General features: G+C 50.2%; 6 protein-coding genes across 6 annotated transcripts; 5 read left to right on the top strand and 1 right to left on the bottom strand.

Annotated features, from left to right (window-relative positions):
- Positions 1–1476: 1476 nt before the first annotated feature.
- AUEXF2481DRAFT_34699 (uncharacterized protein) lies at positions 1477–2367 on the top strand. Its single transcript, XM_013493539.1, has one exon. It carries the CDS (start codon positions 1970–1972, stop codon positions 2171–2173), a length of 204 nt encoding a protein of 67 aa, XP_013348993.1. The 5' UTR covers positions 1477–1969; the 3' UTR covers positions 2174–2367.
- On the top strand, positions 1860–3391 carry AUEXF2481DRAFT_34698 (uncharacterized protein). Its single transcript, XM_013493538.1, has 6 exons — positions 1860–2265; positions 2322–2409; positions 2452–2639; positions 2685–2753; positions 2832–2930; positions 3075–3391. Exons 1-6 carry the CDS (start codon positions 2202–2204, stop codon positions 3197–3199), a joined length of 633 nt encoding a protein of 210 aa, XP_013348992.1. The 5' UTR covers positions 1860–2201; the 3' UTR covers positions 3200–3391.
- A 316-nt stretch (positions 3392–3707) lies between these two features.
- AUEXF2481DRAFT_75561 (uncharacterized protein) lies at positions 3708–6179 on the top strand (the record flags this gene model as incomplete). Its single annotated transcript, XM_013493536.1, has 2 exons — positions 3708–3802; positions 3898–6179. The coding sequence occupies 2 exons, from the start codon at positions 3708–3710 to the stop codon at positions 6014–6016; spliced, it is 2214 nt and encodes a 737-aa protein (XP_013348990.1). The 3' UTR covers positions 6017–6179.
- A 1730-nt stretch (positions 6180–7909) lies between these two features.
- On the top strand, positions 7910–9486 carry AUEXF2481DRAFT_415 (uncharacterized protein; the record flags this gene model as incomplete). The annotated part of the gene is made up of 2 exons (XM_013493465.1): positions 7910–8059; positions 8113–9486. The coding sequence occupies 2 exons, from the start codon at positions 7910–7912 to the stop codon at positions 9484–9486; spliced, it is 1524 nt and encodes a 507-aa protein (XP_013348919.1).
- Positions 9487–15278: 5792 nt separating this feature from the next.
- AUEXF2481DRAFT_413 (uncharacterized protein) lies at positions 15279–16711 on the top strand (the record flags this gene model as incomplete). Its single annotated transcript, XM_013493462.1, has 2 exons — positions 15279–15392; positions 15449–16711. 2 exons carry the CDS (start codon positions 15279–15281, stop codon positions 16709–16711), a joined length of 1377 nt encoding a protein of 458 aa, XP_013348916.1.
- A 179-nt stretch (positions 16712–16890) lies between these two features.
- On the bottom strand, positions 16891–18179 carry AUEXF2481DRAFT_24808 (uncharacterized protein; the record flags this gene model as incomplete). The annotated part of the gene is made up of 2 exons (XM_013493534.1): positions 16891–18018; positions 18069–18179. The coding sequence occupies 2 exons, from the start codon at positions 18177–18179 to the stop codon at positions 16891–16893; spliced, it is 1239 nt and encodes a 412-aa protein (XP_013348988.1).
- Between the last annotated feature and the right edge of the window lie 710 nt (positions 18180–18889).

Below are 18889 nucleotides of genomic sequence, written 5' to 3'. Positions count from 1 at the left end.
GACCACCAAGTGAACATTGACAAGCAGGTTATAGTTCATTATGATAGTAATCACATGCTATTGAGGTTGCAGAGATATGTGGGCAGGCCTTCGCAATACGTTTACAGATAAGAAAGTGCAACACAGTTACTCGAGTACTTTCGTGAAATAAGTCCACTAGTGCTTCTACCATCTTCCTTAACTGGAACTCTTCGAATTTGAAGATGTATGCTCTTTTCTTCACCGGCAGTCGAAGGTCAGGAATCATGCTTCGCTGCTATCACTTGAATGTTTTATTCTTGGTCGAAGGTCGAGAAGTGACAGAGTTGCAGTCGGAGGCTGGAAGGCCGGAAGGCTGGTAAGGTCTGTGCTCAAGTGGGGATACATAACCCGACGCGTCCCTCCACGACGCCCTGCTCTTTACTTCACGCCCGTCATCCTGTCTTACTGATGCACGAGGTGCTGAGTCTTGACTCACACCTTCGCGCTCTTGTTGATGGGGGACGCGGGCGTCAGTCCCGAAATCATCGAAGGCCGTCCGAGGCACGGTCAAGCGTGCTCTGTCCGTTGCCCGGCGCTCGAGGTGAATGCTGGTAGATGACTATCACCGGATTGACATCCGCTTGAGAAAGTCTCGCCAATTACGATTGCAACTTTACAGTTGCTAGGAATCGTTGACCCTGTCTCTGCGCACAGGATCCGGGAGAGATCGACGCGCACCCGGAACTCAACAACTTCTCGGAGGACCCTTCTTGCGGACCACACGAAGTCAATGAGCCACTGAGGAACAACTTATCTTTCTTCCGACCGGAGACATCCAGTCGGTTTACGAGTCTCCAGTACCAGACATAAAACACAACGGATCGGCTTCATTGCCAAAAAGATTAGTCGGCTAGCAGGACTCAAGTCGATGGACACAGGTCGGTCACCTGCAGCTCCTCTTCCGACGGAAGGCTCAAAGGACATGCGCGACTTGCTCAGTGGCCTTGTGGGAGACGTTTCACTCACGTTGAAGCACTGGGAACATCTGTGGCAGGCTGCCTTGTCCTCTCAAGATTTACATTGCGTCGAGATCGCGAGGTTGGCTCGTCCACTTCAGATTCTCAGTTTAGTGGCCACGCTGAACCGAAGCTCGCATGGGCTACCATAACCTTTGACACGACGAGCTTTGGGAATTTGGCCTTTCTGATTACGCAAATTACGAACAGCAGTCCCTACCGGGTGACCAGACACAGAAGTAGCGTTGACAGTTTCTTGCTGTCCGCTTCCCTTCAGTTTAACTTGGTCAAGGTATACGCTAGTCAAGAATTCATAAGAATTTCCAACCTCGATACACCAGGCGTCGACTCTCCAAAGAGTCCGCGGTAGAGCGTTGATGAGACATGACACGCACCGACTGCAAGCGGACACGGACACTTGTCGAAGATGACCGCTAATGCAATAGTCTGGTGACGGGCGTCGAGCAGGAGTCAACCTGTGTAAAAAATCACTTCAGCGATTTGCTCACACCTTTACGTTGGTGCTGAAGATGAGTACGCCATTCGAGCGGAAACCAAGATGAGCAACGTAGGATCCCAAGTGACTTGTCGTATTCATAGATGATCGAGTCAATTCAGTCCTAAGCTGGGGTACCTCGAAGCTGCGCACCCCTAGAAGCTGCGCGTTTCGCGTCGCTCTTATTTATCAACCACTTCGCTCAATACCATAACAACTCAATCAATTTAACGTCAACATAGCTGCGTACGAGCAGAAGATTCAATGCGCGATCGATTCATATAACAACAACGAGTTTCCGTCCATCCGAGCGACCGCGCGCGCGCACGTTGTCGCTGAATCAACCCTCCGTTCACGTATCAATAGAATCACAAATCGACGTGTCGCTCACGCCTACGAACAGCGACTGACTTCGTAACAAGGGGCCTTCCTAGTTAACTAGATACTTGAACAAGGGGCTTAAGGGTTCCCTCCTTCTCACGCTCGTGCTCGTAAGATGGCTAGTCGAATTCTCCAGCTTAACGGGGATTTTCGGCCTCTTAGGAAGAAGTGGCTCACCAAATTTATACAAGGCCATCCACGCATCAGATCTGTTATTAGAAGGCCTATTAAGGCAGCCCGTATCAATAGCACGCATCCAGATCTGATCCGTAAGTTTTATCAGTTATTTCAAGAGGTGGTTCGGCAATATAACATCTAGCTATGTAATACATAGAATATAGATGAACATGGCATTGCCCTCGGAGTCTGTGTCAATTCAACAGTCATCGGAGATGCCTTACAACGCCGTGCGTACGTTAAATCCCCTGAAGATCGCGAATGGGTCTCGATTATTGAAACTATGTCAGGTACCGGTGGATTTATTCGACCCCTCGTGATTTTCAAGGGAGCAGCGCCACAGAGCACTTGGTTTCCAGTCAATACACCTGATTATCAGTATGCTACATCTAAAAATGGCTAGACAACTAATGCTTATAGTCTACATTGGTTACAAACCATATTTAAGCTAGAAACTCGGCCTAATACTGGTACCTGGCGTCTACTTATACTAGATGGCCATGGCAGCCATACAGCGATTGATTTCCTCTGGTTTTGTAAGCAAAACCAGATATATCTATTGTTTCTACCAGCTCATGCTTCTCACGTCCTACAACCCTTGGATTTAGGTGTTTTTGCACCTTTAAAATCAAGATACCGGTCCTAAATTGCAGCTTTAGCTTCGCTAGATGATGCCTCACCTGTTAAAAAGCAACGCTTTTTAACCTGCTATAATTTAGCTCGTCAGGAGACATTCAAACCTCGCCTATTACTTACTAGCTAGAAATCAGCAGGTCTTATACCTTATAACCCTTAAAAAGGCCTAAATTCATCACAAGTACCAGCCTCAAAACCACGAGCTAAAACACCACCACTACAACCAATTAATCTAGCTGTTTTTACTACACTAAAAAGTTTACGTTAAGTTCACTACAACACTTAATTTATTCGGCAATTTAATAGCTAGAGGGAGGCCTTATTTCATGCCTACAAAAAGGCAGGCTTCGCGCTTGATCTTCTCAACACACGTAACGCTAATCTCGAGCATAAAACTAAGTAACAAGCGGCTCAAATTGAGGCCCTATCAATCAAGAAACGCAAGAAGGTGCCAGTCAACCCAAATACCAAGTTTGTAAACATAGAAGTTATTATGAAGGCTCGTAAGGCTGCTCAATTGCTTGAGGCTTAAGCAGCTGCGAGAGCGATTGTTTTTGATGCCGAACAGGCCTCGAATGACCTTCTAAACCAGAGCTACGAGGCATGCCTTGTTGAATTTCAATTATAACTACGTATCGTTGTATAAATTGATCAGAATAAGCGGTATACAGCTGCGCAGCTGCGCAGCTTCTGGGGGTGCGCAGCTTCGAGGTACTCCAGCTTACATGTTCCCCATGACGATCTTTTCTTGTCCCTGTGACGTGTGTTGTTTATCTTTTGTTGTGGTTACATCCATATGACTCGTTCAAAGGGCTCCTTCTACTTTGAAGTAAACGTGACAAGACATGATGGTCGTGATCAATGCGATGATGTATGCTTCCTTCCTTCCCATGCAAGGGGGCTCTTTCTGTCGAGTCGGAGGTCAACCTTGGCGGGTGAAGCCGTAGTTCTTCGACTCGAGTGTTGTCGCATAACTTTTTGCGCAAAGTATCACAACCATCGACACGATGACCTAACGCTTATTCATTCACGGCATCGTTATGGCAAACAAGAAAGGTGCGAATGCGCCAAATGCGCAGCGTGATGCTGCAGCAGGCGCATCTTCAACATCTTCGTTGATCATCTGCCGCAACAAGTGAGTAGGTGCTGTCTTGTTTGTTTCCTTGTTAATCATGCACCTTTGCTTCAACATCAACTCCGCGGTGTTCATGGCTAACTGGTGGCATTCAGGCACTGGCGATACATTTCATCCTTCCATGGCCCATGGCTACAATTACCTCCGGAGATATTAGAATCACTCGCTCACCAGAACTATACGCAACCAGCACCGAGGCTGATCGATCCAGCCGTCTTCTACGACATCGTCAAGATTCGACGTGCAGTAGACGAGGCATCCGATGATGCCGTTCGCGCTTCCAATGGGATGTCAACAACGGGCATGAATGGCTCGCTGAACTTCTTGGATCCATTCGGCCAGGGCGGGCCACAAGCACCCAAAATGAGCAAGGAACGCATCTACAAGATAAGGCAGAAAGCTGCACGGCTTTTGTCCAAGGCATATGCATTAGACGAGGTCGCAGCCAGCGTTGCGACAATGCAATCCACATCTTCGCTCGAGGAAGTTGCACAACATGTTTTACGGCGCGATCAGACAGACACTGAGGCCAAGTACGTTCATTTCTTCCACGAGAAAATTCCTTCCAGAAAGGTTGAGCAGTACACACCTCTCGGATCGCTCGACGACGTCATCTTGAACCTGCCTTGGGAACAGCAGGGCGCCCCACTGCGCACTCGCGCGCTCGTCCAGATATTCAAGGGCCAATTCGAAGGAGCCGCCAGTGACTTAACATTTGGACTAAGGATTGCACAGAAGCTCAAGGCGATGCACACGTCTGGATCCGACCAACTAGTACTAGCAAAGCACTATAAGGAAGAGCAAGAACGTTGGAACAGAAATGGTAGAGATTGGCGGCATGTACCACGACTGAAGGACGAAGACCACCCGAGCAGTTTGGAGCAACAAATCTTGTTCAATCGAGCCGGGGTCTACCTCAGTATCGCCTGCCAGAATATACATGCTGCTCTAGACGGTCTGAAAGAAGCAAGACCCAAGGACGAGAACGGTGATAGAATCCCTTCAACAGCACGAGAACGAGATTCTCACCAGACCAGACTAAATGCGCGAAAAGTTGTCAAGACCAATGCGAAGAAAGCTCTCAAGGACTATCTGGCCTTCTTGGGCTATCTCGATTACACTCCTGGTCTACCTGTGGAAATTGTCGAAGAGATTACCCGCAGAATCAACGATGTGGCCAATGGCAACAAACAGGCAACCATCCAACGCAATCGCTTAATAGAATGGGGCAGTCACTCTTCCTCAGGGAGAAGCACTCCCACAGTAGACTCTACATCTCGCCAATCCACGCGAGCCTCGAATTCTAGCTTGGAGTGGGATGCGGACGGGTGGCCTCGCATGCCTCATCACAAAGTACACCAGTCTTCGGCTCTTTTTGCAGAGAAACCCATACCCGACCTCCCTGTATTTCCTGCTCTGGAAGGCATGTCAACAAACAAGAGCCCATTTTCGATCAGTACTCGCGAGGCAGTAACATATCATCCTCTACTCACTGATGCTCTGCATTCTTTATTGTTAGCGCACACTCTTCTCCAAACGTCGCCCACTGAGCTTCTGAGACATGCTCACAACGCTGCTCGGCTTGCTCGTCTCGCAGATGGCTACCCGATTTTCCAGGCTGCCCGCTCTCCAGCACGATCTGATTGGATCGAGGTCTTACGACGTGCAAACAATTGGATCGGCCTATCACAGCCGTGGCAAAAGCTCTGCCGACCGGCTCCTCTCGGCAACCAACCAGAACAAGATGCCACAGCGGGAGCGCAAGATGGAAGTATATCTGCGGGCGCTTTAACTATGAGAAACAAGCACAACAGAGAAACAGAAGAACGAAAACGTGAGCGTATCAAGGATGAGGCAATTCTTGACGCCATGGGTGATGAGCGTGTGGTGGATCAAGAGACCTTTGACAAGGCAGTCAGAGCTCGCGAACGAAGAGCTATGGAGGATGAAGAAGGGCTGAGTGGGCCGTTGAACAATGGCGATGACACTCGCGCTCTCCATAAGCGCTGGGCACAAGATGACGGCAAAGAATATCCTATCTCATCGGACAGGGCCGAAGCCATTTGTCGCTGGATCAAAGAGGCACCGCTCAGCATGGGTGTTAGGAAGAAGCGACCCGTTAAAAAGAAGAAGCCTATGGCAGACGGACCGGGTTCAGTGACGGAAGGGCTGAAGAACATGCATGTTCATGATTCTTCTGAACAGGTAGACTGATCAGGTGTTGATCGGTCGTGCAAAGGAGAACGTAGAAATGTGATACCCCGGTGTCTGTTAGGATGCACCGTTTCGCTAACGAATTATTGTAATACTAAAATCAGACTGCAGTCGCTAAGAGTCTGTCAACTCGACCAAACTATTCATCGCGCTGATACATTCTACCAATCATGTGCCTTCCCCGTGTGATAATTCTATCATAATCGCTCTCTCTCATGATTAGCGTGAAGCAACGACGAGCCTTGAACAGGCACAATCATGTCTCAAAGCAATGAATGAGCCCATGGAGTCACTGAAACGACGTATTCCTGCGACATCGCTGCGAGTCCGGAAAACTTCGTTCTCCGAGGCAGCTACGAGTTTCAAGAAACCGCGCATGGAGAGAATCTGATTGTCAGTCTGATTGGCTGGTCGTTAAGAGAGCTCCGATGCTTGGAGGAAGAAGTAGTGTTGAGCGTCTTAATTCGGCACTAAAACCAGATTGCTTCAACGCAGCCAAAGATGGTGGTTCCTGACATGTCAGGAGAAGCTTTGCAAATATACCTAATATCTGATATGCAGTCAAGCAGAAGGCTTTTCGCAAGTTTCCGCTATCTTCGTCCTCTGTCTGATCATGCAATCCGGCTGAATGCTCGTCGTCCGGTTTACGTTGAGGACATGGCTGACAGCCAAGCAAGACCGAGAGCAGGAAGAAATACCAGCCAAGCACTCGGCTCATAAGCAGAGCTAGTGTTCGCGATCAAGAGTCGCCTCTGATCATTGGCGGAGCTTGAACGAAGATGCTAAATCCAGTGGTACCTCAGTACTCACAACGAACGTCCTGTGATAGACTTTTAAAGTCATGGAATCGATTTCCCCGTCAGCCTTTTGACAATTTTCCACAGAGATCTTGGAGCAAGAAAGGTTCGCTTGTCAGATTGGATGATTCGCGTGATTGATCCTGCTTCTTCAAGGGTGGATCCGTCGAGGGGCCCCGTGGAGAGAGGAGGGCTTGTGCGGTGCGGTGGGGGGATTTTTTCGACGTCCAGACTTCTCGTCTTTGATTACGGGCAGTGGTCGAACAGTTTGCGGCCACACATCTGAACCATGCCCTAATTCGAAGAGCGCCTGCCCAGAGAGATACTGTACTGGGTGGCATGTTCCACGTGAGGTTGGTCTCAAAAAGAGCCCCTAGCGAGAGTCCTTTTTGTACCCAAACTTCGGTTGCAGTTAGACGCCGGCAATAACCAAGCCACCAAGGAAACTCAAATGTTGTCCTTCCACGAAACAACATCTTCACAATCGCACCGCGAACACAAAGAGTATGGCAGAATGAAAGTCACACAACCAGCATACTTCGTAATCTAGTCATCTGCAGGACAGATTCCAATAGCGCCTCCCGGCGCGACCGGCTGGGCTTCCTCGCAGCGGTGCACATGTGGCCTGGTCCTCTAACGGAGACGCCGGTGATTGGTGGAAAAATGCACTTCCATGTCGAATATATCTTCCGTTCATGGAACAAGCGAAACAACGACATGCCAGGCGGAGACCGATCAGAGCAAGGCCCGGGGACCCCAGATGGGCCAACCTTTGACTTCCGGAACGAGCATGGCTTGATCATCGACCCCATATCGCGGTCTGTGTGGCGTGGGGGAAGAGATACGGGGGCATATTGTTCCATTGGTGAGGGCTGACAGACAGAGATTGGATCTGCAATATTTAACATGGCTTCCCCTGCTTTCTCATCTGGTTGTATCTCGTTTCTTGTGTACGATAGGGACAGCATATCTCATCTTCGACTAGAGGGCCCTCTTCGAATACGATCTCTTCTTTGGACCATATCTTGACCGAGCCTGGCCATCTTCATATTCCCTCTCATTACACGATCTTCCAGGAGGAAGGACCACCGCCAACATGGGCAACTTCAGCATGAGCAAGACTCGTGCGTACAATTGGTACATCTCGCTTGTAGCAGCATCATGCATGGTTCTTTACGGTTATGATGCATCGGTCTTCAATGCCGTCCAAGGATCGAAGCACTGGGTTGCCTACTTTGACAAGCCTGTAGGTCTGATACTATCAAAACATGGAACGCTGAAAGCTAATCCTCCAAATAGAGTCTCCAAACAATCGGTGCCATCAACACTGCCTACACCGTTGGAGCTATCGTCGCGGGTTGGTTCATGGGCGGACCCATTGCTGATTACTTCGGTCGTCGTGTCGGTATGGCTTCCGGTGCCCTTCTCGTCATCATCGCCACCTTCATCCAGACCTTTACTCCCCGCCACAACCTCGCTTGCTACATAGTCGGCCGTGTCGTCGTCGGTCTGGGACAAGGTCTCGCTCTGACTGCTGGACCCATCTACATTGGAGAACTCGCTCCTTCCGAGATTCGCGGAAAGATCATGTCATTCTGGCAGATGTTCTACAGTGTCGGTTCTTTCATCGCCTACTGGGTCAACTTTGCATGCTCAAAGCACAGAGCTGAACTCGGCGAGTGGGACTGGAGAATGGTCACAGTCTTCCAACTCCTCATGCCTGTCCTTATCCTCTCTCAAGTATTCTTTATTCCGGAGACGCCCCGTTGGTATTTGCAACACGGTGATGATGGCACAAAGGCCAAAAGATCATTGATGAAAGTCCGCGACACCGAGCAAGAAGTCGATGACGAGATTCTCATGATCAAGGAAGCACTCGAGTTTGAGAAGGAAGCAATCTCAAGCTCCTATTCTGCCCTCTGGAAAGACCCTTCCGTTCGCAAGCGTCTGTTGCTTGCTTTCGTTCTCAACGCCGGTCAACAGATCACGGGACAAGGTACCCTCAACACTTACAGTACAATCATCTACAAGAAGGTCTTCGCCAGCGACTCCACCATCGCCCTCATCAACGCCCTCAACGCCACTTTTGCAATCTTCTTCACGATGAACGCAACTTGGACAGTCGACCGCTTCGGCAGAAAGTTCCTCCTCATTGTCGGTGCCATCGGTATGGCAGTCTGTATGATCATTGTCGCAGCCGTCGTCACCGAAACACCCGGCGGAAACACAAAATCAGAGCCCGTGGGCATATCAGTAGTATTCCTCCTCTTCCTGTTTGCCTTCTTTTACAAGCCGTCATGGGGAGCTACAGTATGGATCTGGACATCGGAAATCTTCTCCATGAACGTTCGCGCACAAGCAGTCGGCATGGCTTCCCAGACCCAGAATGTCGCAAACTTGATCGTGCAGCAATTCTTCCCTACTTTCCTCAACAACTGTGGGTTCTACGCTTTCTACATGTTTGCTGGTATCAACATCTTGTTGGCTGTCTTCGTTTGGTTCTGCATCCCCGAGACCAAGAACGTGACCTTGGAGGAGATCGACACTCTATTTGGAGGTCAAAACCATGTGGAGAGAGGCGGAGATATAATGGGAGTTATGGATGCTAGACATGCTAACGCAGAGAAGTTTGGTGTCGAGACGGTTGAAGAGATTAGAGAGGAGAGGAGATGAGATGGTCTTCGCAGATGACTGGTTGGTCTTGGAATGAGTTATGATTTGCTTGTTTTGATATCCTGGGTTGTGCACATATTTGCAGACACGCATAACATATGCTCTTTACTTCTCAATTGTGTCTCGTGATTGACCTCATCTGGTGATACTGCTCGACACACAGGCGAGTGCTCGAAGTATAACTGAGCATAAATCCGTGAATTGTGATGCCAGGACATCGATCTCATACTCGATCATCATGGAACACGATGACCAGTCCAGAATCATGCGTAATAGCAGTCCGAAACTTTCACGAATATCCTAAAGCAAGTGCAAAACAATTGTCTCAAGTTATCGTCTGAATCGAACCCTCAACCTCATTCACTTCCAATTTAAGCTTATAACTCCCAAAACCACAACTCTCACATCGATCTTCTGTGTGGCGCAAGCGGTTACACACAGTAGATTACGGTAATAAAACACTTAACACCAGGTCCGCCGTGTATGTCGTAAATGGTGAACAGCACCTACCAGATAGTCCGCTCATCTGGTGACAAAGATCAAGGACTTTGGAAGTTGAGGGGTTTTCCCAAGAGCCTTCAAGACTCAGGTTTTTTGCATGTTTTGGTCGAAGGATAGTGGTTGGTATGACTTGAATGTCTAATCTTCCCTTGATATGTTCGTCCAAGATACTCTTTGTCACCACTCAGGTGTCTGACGATGCTGGTGATGGTGTTATCGTTGTTTGCGCTCCGACTGTATGCTTCATCGTGAGGAATGATGGTTCCTTCCCGAAACCTATCTTCTTGATCTCGTCTCTCTTTTGTGTTCGGCCTCCTCCTTCCTATGGTCACGGATATGACAGATGTTGAAGGTTGACTTTCATGCATTGTGAGACGAGCATTTCTCGAAAGGCACGGAGGACCTACAGAGCATGAACTGAGTTGGATTTGGCAGGAACGATGAAAGCAGTTTCCATGACCAGGTAATACGCAGCTGCTCCTCCATTCTTACCCGTCTGACGTTGGTCATAGAGTGCGAGCAAGCCTTGGTCCAGTCTCACGGTCTACCATCTACAATCATAAACGACTTCTCTACTATCTTGCTCACTATGAGTTCCCGAGCAAAACGAATGCACAGAGCATACTGAAAGCAAAACAAAACGTACAGCAGCAGGGATTCCCACGTGGTCACCCACCGTAGTACTAATCTGCCGTTCAACTGCTTATGTATGGCAGAGCGGACGGGATGCCCAGTTTTCAGCTGACTGTGGCCGTACGTGCATAGTGATATGTGCTTTAACAATATAGAGATTGAGAAAGACACTGCTCATGTGATGAATAAACTTGGACAACAGGTGCTAATGGGTCCAGAACGGCAAGAACCCCTTCTCAAGAGGCGGCATGAGATTTATAATGTTCTACGTGGTCGTATCTCGCCGTGTCCAGCATTAAAGCTGAGAGGTTGCTATAGCTTCGATTCAATGACGAGTGCGCCTGGCCCCCAAGATCCTTGACAGGATTGTAGATCGCTCGCCAGACAACGATCGTGAGGTATATGGCCGTAGTGATGCATGATATCGGTACGAATGTAAGTTCATCCGGTGAGAGTCAAGACAAGATTTTAGAGGGCGATTTCGAGTTGTAGCAAACTGCTTGCTGTGTGTTGCGACAGGTGATCAGGATGCTTGCCTCCAGCGTGGATAGGCCGCAATGCCGAAGTTCTGCCAAGACCATGTCGCCGCATTGCGCATCGTCACAGGCGCGTTCAACTTTTTGTATGCAATTGACATGACTGCCACCTGAATCTACTCACTCCAAAAGGCCTTGCCAGCCTCTGTCTGGAAACTACCGACTATATCAAGCCGCCCAGTATGGATGATCTCGAAGCGCTCGAGCATCTATCGCTCGTCTCGAAGGTCGCTTCCGAGATCCAGAACCACATGGGCATCAGCGACAAAACCATCGCCGAATTCGTGATCGCTCAACATGAGCAATGCAAGGATCTTGATGATTTCAAGACGAAATTGGCAGATTTCGACTTTTCCTCGACGCTCGCTACTGCTATCGATCGACTGGTGTTGACCATGCACCCAAAGTACAAGTCAAAGGCCAAGAAACAAGCGCATACGGATGAAGAGGACGAACGGGATCTTGATGGCGAAAGAGACAGGAAGACCAGGGTGTTCAAGGGCCTGGTGATCCCGGACAAGGATGTTGCCTTTGAGCAAGACGACTTGCAAGAGGAGGACTCCAAGCTGGACGCCATGGATGATACATTCGCTCTGCTAGAAGGTCTAGCGAGTAAGCCCAAGACACAGGCTAGTGCACCTCGCAAACGCAGTGTGAGTCCGGTCGCCGAAAACGACTACGACTCACGCCAGAACAAGAAGTCGCGCAGACGATCACGCTCACCGGAACAACGACACGACGACTACGTTTTCGAGGACGAATTCGGAAGAACTCGTACGTGGCGCAAGCCCGACCAAGATGCCGACCGCAAGAGCCGGCACCGACAAAGGAGTCCTGGCGGAGACCGACACAGACGCGCACCCACGCCTGAAATGGACGACGCTCCAGTTCTCTACAAGATTTACGATGGCAGAGTTACAGGCGTCAAAGACTTTGGTGTCTTCGTGAATCTCTATGGAGTCAGAGGCAAGGTTGATGGTCTGGTTCACATTTCTGCTATGGCCGAGGGCAAGGTCAATCATCCCTCGGATCTGGTATCTCGCAATCAGGAAGTCAAGGTGAAAGTCATGAAGGTTCAGGATAATCGCATCAGTCTTTCCATGGCCGAGGTCGATCAGGTCACTGGACAGGATTTCGCTCCCCACAAGCGTATTGGCGCTGCCACTGGAGCGAACGCAATGGGCATGAATGGAGAAGATCCTATGGCCTCAAATGTACCCGTCATCGAGGGTATTCAGAATCAAAGACGCAACAGAAAGAGAATGACATCGCCAGAGCGCTGGGAGATCAAGCAGTTGATTGCTTCTGGTGCAGTATCGGCTCAAGAATATCCTGACATCGATGAAGACTACAACGCGGCACTCAGAGGCGAGGAAATCGAAGAAGAGGAGGATGTTGATATCGAGGTCAGAGAAGAGGAGCCACCATTCTTGGCCGGTCAAACCAAGCAGTCTTTGGAGCTTTCGCCCATTCGAGTCGTCAAGGCACCGGACGGATCTATGAACAGAGCAGCCATTGCTGGAGACGTACTTGCGAAGGAGCGACGAGATATGAAACAGCAAGAGTCGAGGGACAAGGCTGCCAAAGAGAACTCAGGGGTTGATTTGCAAGCGCAGTGGAATGACCCTATGGCGAATCCCGAGCAACGACAGTTCGCAAGCGATCTGCGTCAAGCTCGGCAGAACGATGGAGAAGTTCCCGAGTGGAAGCGTATCGCCTCGCATAGTAAGGCCCAATCGTTTGGAAAACGTACCGACATGTCTATCAAAGATCAACGTGAAAGTCTACCCGCTTTCCTTTTCCGCAAACAGTTCTTGGAGGCCGTTGCAAATTACCAACTTCTGATTGTCGTCGGAGATACTGGATCTGGAAAGACTACTCAACTGACTCAGTACCTTGCCGAGGAAGGCTACGCAAACTCAGGCGTGATCGGCTGCACACAACCCCGTCGTGTCGCTGCAATGTCAGTCGCTCAACGTGTATCTGAAGAAGTTGGATGCCGTCTGGGAGAAGAAGTTGGTTACACCATCCGTTTCGAGGACAAAACATCAAGCAGTACCAAGATCAAGTACATGACGGACGGTATTATGCAGCGTGAGATTCTTCTGGACCCTGAACTCAACAGATATTCCGTGATTATGCTTGACGAGGCTCACGAGCGTACCATTGCAACCGATGTTTTGTTCAGTCTGCTCAAGAAGACTTTGAAAAAGCGACCCGACATGAAGCTGATAGTCACATCAGCCACTTTGGACGCAGCAAAGTTCTCCGAGTACTTCAACCAATGCCCCATTCTTACTATCCCCGGTCGTACATTCCCGGTCGAGATCATGTACTCGCGCGAGCCAGAATCTGACTACCTCGATGCTGCACTCACAACAGTCATGCAGATCCATCTGACTGAGCCTCCCGGTGACATTCTTCTTTTCTTGACTGGTAAAGAAGAGATTGACACGTCTTGCGAGATTCTGTACGAGCGCATGAAGGCGCTAGGTCCGAGCGTACCAGAGCTCATGATCTTACCTATTTACGGTGCCTTGCCCAGCGAAATTGCCAGTAAGATTTTCGAGCCTGCACCAGTAGGCACAAGAAAAGTCGTCATCGCCACGAATATCGCCGAGACATCCATCACCATTGACGGAATCTACTTTGTCGTGGATCCTGGCTTCGTAAAGCAGAGCGCGTACGATGCTAGACTTGGTATGGATCGTCTTCAGGTCACGCCCATCTCACAAGCTCAAGCACGTCAGCGTGCCGGACGAGCTGGCAGAACAGGGCCTGGAAAATGCTTCCGCTTGTATACTGAAGCTGCTTATCAATCCGAAATGTTGCCAACCACTATCCCTGAGATCCAACGTCAGAATCTTGCCAGCACGATTTTGACGCTGAAGGCTATGGGTATCAACGACTTGCTACACTTTGACTTCATGGACCCACCACCAACGAATACCATGTTGACAGCACTCGAAGAGCTGTATGCATTGTCAGCTCTTGACGACGAAGGACTTCTTACACGTCTCGGCAGACGTATGGCTGACTTCCCCATGGAGCCTACTCTTGCCAAGACTACAATCATGTCTGTTGACTTGGGTTGCTCTGACGAAGTCTTGTCCATCGTAGCCATGATCTCGGCAGTACAGACTGTATTCCACAGACCAAAGGACAAGCAAGACCAAGCAGACAAGAAGAAGGCCAAGTTCCACGATGCTTCAGGCGATCACTTGACTCTGCTTAACGTGTACAATGCATGGAAGCAGAGCAAGATGAGCGATCCTTGGTGCTTTGAGAACTTCATCCAGCCGCGTAGCATGAAGAGAGCAGAGGATGTACGCAAGCAATTGGTACAGATTCTCGACCGTCTTCGTTTACGAGTGGTGAGTTGCGGTCGCGATACAACACGCGTCCGACAAGCACTTTGCAGTGGCTTCTTCAGAAACTCGGCTCGCAAAGATCCTCAAGAAGGTTACAAGACGCTTATCGAAGGAACGCCTGTATACATGCATCCTTCATCGGCTTTGAACCGCAAAGCAGCTGAGCATGTCATCTATCACAGTTTGGTAGAGACGACCAAGGAGTACATGCACAACGTTACTGTGATTGAGCCGAAATGGCTTGTGGAGGCGGCGCCAACATTCTTCAAGGTAGCTGGCAAAGAAGGAGGACTGAGTAAGAGAAAGCGAGCGGAAAGAATTCAGCCTCTCCATAATAGATTTGCTGGTGAGGATGACTGGAGACTGAGTGCCCAGAAGAAGCAAGGCAGAGGAGGCGGTGGCACTTGGGGTTAATCAGTGGATAGTGCAGATGATACAAACCATACTGTGCATATTTGCAGGTACAGAAGCCCTACCAGATCGAGGCTTCCAGCGATGTGTGTGTTTGTTGCCCGAACCAATTGATTGACAGATGACGGACGAAAGTCGGGTGTTTCCGATGGCGGGGTCGGCGATGATGGAGAGTTTGGACGCGGCGGAATTTTAGCAAGCAGTCATCACCGTCAATCTGAAGTCAATACATTTCTCAAGACAGCTCGTTCGAGCTCTACGCACATCGGTCAGACTTTCACCTCTACAGAGATACACACCAAAGCTCCAAATCATCTCAAGAATCACACACGTGCGCAACATGGCTTCCCTCGACGACAAGTCCAGAGCGCTTCTGCAGAAGGCCTACCCTCAGACCCCCGAGCTTGAGGGTGACATGATCAAGCTCTCGTCTTCGCTCTTCCCCAAGGCCGAGGTGTGTAACTTTACATGGATTAAATGACAGGACAACTCTGACAATTTCACGTTCAGTACTCGACCAACGAGAAGACCGAGATCGAGCAGTGGCTCATCACTTCATCGCACATTGCCTCGTCCACCGAGGACGCCGCTAAGACCGCTGAGCGCCTTTCTTCGCTTAACACTCACCTCAGCACCCGCACAACTCTCCTCGGCTCCAAGCCTTCGGTCGCCGACATTGCCCTCTACGCACGTGTCGCTCCCGTCATTGCTTCATGGTCTGACGAGCAGCGTACCGGCGAGCAGGGCTACCACCACATTGTCCGTCACGCCGACTTCGTCCAGAACTCTCCCCTCTTCGGTCTGAAGGTTGACGACTCCGAGAAGGTCAAGATTGACCAGGACAACGTCGTCTTCAAGATCAAGCCCATTGACTTGAAGGCCGAGAAGGAGCGCAAGAAGAAGGAGAAGGAATTGGCCGCTCAGGGTGCAACCAGTGCTGCCAAGGCTGGTGCAACCGTCACTTCAGCCGCTGCCCCCGAGGCTCAGCAGAAGTCGGTCGCCGAGAAGGCCACCGAGCAGGCTGAGAAGGTCAAGGACCAGGCCAAGTCCGCCGGCGAGAAGGTTGCTGACGCCGTTGGAGCTGAGGTTCCTGGTGTGAGCAAGAAGACCGAGAAGAAGGCAAAGAAGGAGAAGGCGCCCAAGCAGCCCAAGGCTCCCGCCGTACCTGAGAAGCCTTTCACCCCTGCTCTTATCGACCTCCGCATCGGCCACATTCTCAAAGCTGAGCGTCACCCCAACGCCGACAGCTTGTACGTCTCCACCATCAATGTTGGTGACGCCCCCGGAACCGACAACACCTCCGAGTACGAGGGCCAGACCTGCCGTACTGTCTGCTCCGGCCTCAACGGCCTCGTTCCTCTCGAGGAGATGCAGGGTCGCAAGATCGTCACTGTCTGCAACCTCAAGCCCGTCACCATGCGCGGCGTCAAGTCATGCGCCATGGTTCTGGCTGCCTCGCCACGCGTGAAAGAGGGCGAGGAGGACCACCACGGTGGCCCCGTCGAGCTTGTCAACGTTCCCGAGGGTGCTGTCGCTGGCGACCGCGTCTACTTCGACGGCTACGAGGGCGAGCCCGAGGCCGTTCTCAACCCCAAGAAGAAGATTTGGGAGGCTTTCCAGCCTGGTTTCACCACTACTGACAACCTCGAGGTTGCTTTTGAGGTCTCGGCTGTTTCTCAGCTTGCCGAGAAGGGCGACAGCGGTGTTAGACAGCTCAAGACCAAGTCTGGTGTCTGCACCGTCAAGTCTCTTGCTAACGCCACCGTCCGATAAATGTAGTTTTTTGGACCACAAAAACACACAAAATAACGATATACCAGTGTGCTAGATGAGTTCGCATGAATCCAAAACATTTCCCAAAGTCTCTCCCTTGATCTTCAGATCGATTGTAGTATCCAGGATGCCACATACAAGATGATGACGAGCAGACTAGTGAGTACTCAGAGTTTGCTTCAAGTGTCTTGAGTGGTATCGAACAAGTTTGCTGAGGGTAGCCAATCCACCCATCTCTCGCCCAGGTAATTACGTATCCATCCATACATCCTCTGCCCAGCCGTCCCAATAAGCCACGAACTGCGTCGTCTATGCAAGACCAGAGCATAATAAGCCAACAACACCAAGGCCTCTGGTCTGCGCTCAGCCAAAAGATCTGTATACTCTTTCGGCGAGGTGACCAGCCATGCAAACACAATATTGATGTCATCTCGAAGTTCTGACCCATGAAGAGCTGCATCTAATCGACGAAGGGCTTCTCGATAAATGCAGAGACTGGTTTCACTGATGTCTGCTGTGGCGATCAAGTTGTGCAGGTGTGGTACGGTGGTTTCGAGGGATTCTGTGGCGATGCGGTGGGCTTCGCCTTCGCGCATTAGTTGTACCATGTCGGTGGTGGATAGGACGTGCCACCATGGTTGAATTACTGCATTGATACCGCGAAGTAGGTGGATTGCCTGAAGAAGGCGGGTCAGGAAGTTGCTGAAGGATTCGTCTTGTGAGATGAAGACTTCGCAGAAGGAGTGGACGCCCAGCATATGAGAGAAGAGTAGGAGAGTCAAGCAATTTGTGTCGTTGATCTCTTGCACAGCCTCGTTGAAGCCAGCCAAGGCCTTGGACTGTAAGGTGGTTGCTAAGTGTTGGTAGCACTTGCCTTGTTCAGCACTTTGGCTAGCCGACTGAAGGCTCATGTGCAGTGCTGCTAGCGACAGGACCTCATGCATGAGATATCGCTGGCTGAAGACGCATTCTCGCAGATTTCTCTGGTAGACCTCCAACGAGCTATCCGTCTTGATGAATGTCCGGCTCGTGTCGCTCATGAAATGGCTGAATAGCTGTAGGTGGACCATGTTGACATCCACATCTTCAAAGCGATCTGCTGAATCGATTCCTGAGTTGAAGCGCCCTAGCGTTGAAGGACTCAATGCTGCAGTGATCAGAGGACTCTGCCGAGAGATCGTGGATACATTGCTACTTGTAGCTGGACTCGCTTGGACGGTGCCATGTAAAGTAGTAAGGTCCGATGCAAATGGACAGTCAAGCCCAGCAACCACGCAGCCCGAACATGCCGGCTGCTTCTCATCACACTTGCCAAGTTAGCGATACGGCCAGCACACTACAATTGCAATACGCGTACTTTGATATGCCGCTTCTTGCATTGGCTGCAGCCGTTTCTCGACTTCTTGTGAGCTCGCCGTTGTCTAGCTCGAGCTTCTGCTCTTTCTCTTCTCTCAGTGTCAGTCGACATGATGATTTGTCGAGCAAAAACGATGATAGGAGTCAAGAATCGAGAGGTGTCTCCTACCAGTTATACGTCGTACTTACGCTCGGGCTATCAACGTTCGAAAAATCTGACCTCTTTTAGCATCCGGTCATACCCATGATTCCACAAGGGGTTGAATCATCAACCACCTGCACAAGGTTTGGTACGTCAATCCAGCCTCGTGTTTCACCCTCGTGTACGCGTATCCGTATCACGAATACGAGCGGATAGCTCTTGCTCCGGTCTGAGGGAATCGATTCATGGCACTTTTCGCGGAGTTCCAATATGCCCGGTCACGCTCCTGTAATATTTACACTTTATCAAAATAAAATTCATGCCTTGCGACAGCTACGTGACAGAGAAGAAAAGATGGAAGGGAAGGCGTGTATTCCATAACCGTCGGACTTACCTCGGCTCCTGAAGCTGCTCGGGTACGTCAACCCATACCTCTATCGATTTCACCGCTATCACCACCCCACTGAGTACCTATGCAGGTCAATCCTTCTTGCACTCCCCTGTATCTACCATGACCTGATCCAAGGATGAGCAGCATCGACATCGCCGACGGAGATCATGCTTCGAGGAAAAAGGTTCACCGGCGTGGTGCCTTCCTCGCACATGCATGGACATCGACACTGCCGATTTTGCAATGTTCAAACTTTGAAGCGCTCCAGATGTGATAGCGTCGCGCTGAT

This window comes from Aureobasidium subglaciale (assembly GCF_000721755.1).
Source record: "Aureobasidium subglaciale EXF-2481 unplaced genomic scaffold scaffold_0, whole genome shotgun sequence".
NCBI classification, from domain to species: Eukaryota; Fungi; Ascomycota; class Dothideomycetes; order Dothideales; family Saccotheciaceae; genus Aureobasidium; species Aureobasidium subglaciale.
This window is presented reverse-complemented; position numbering and strand designations above follow the sequence as displayed.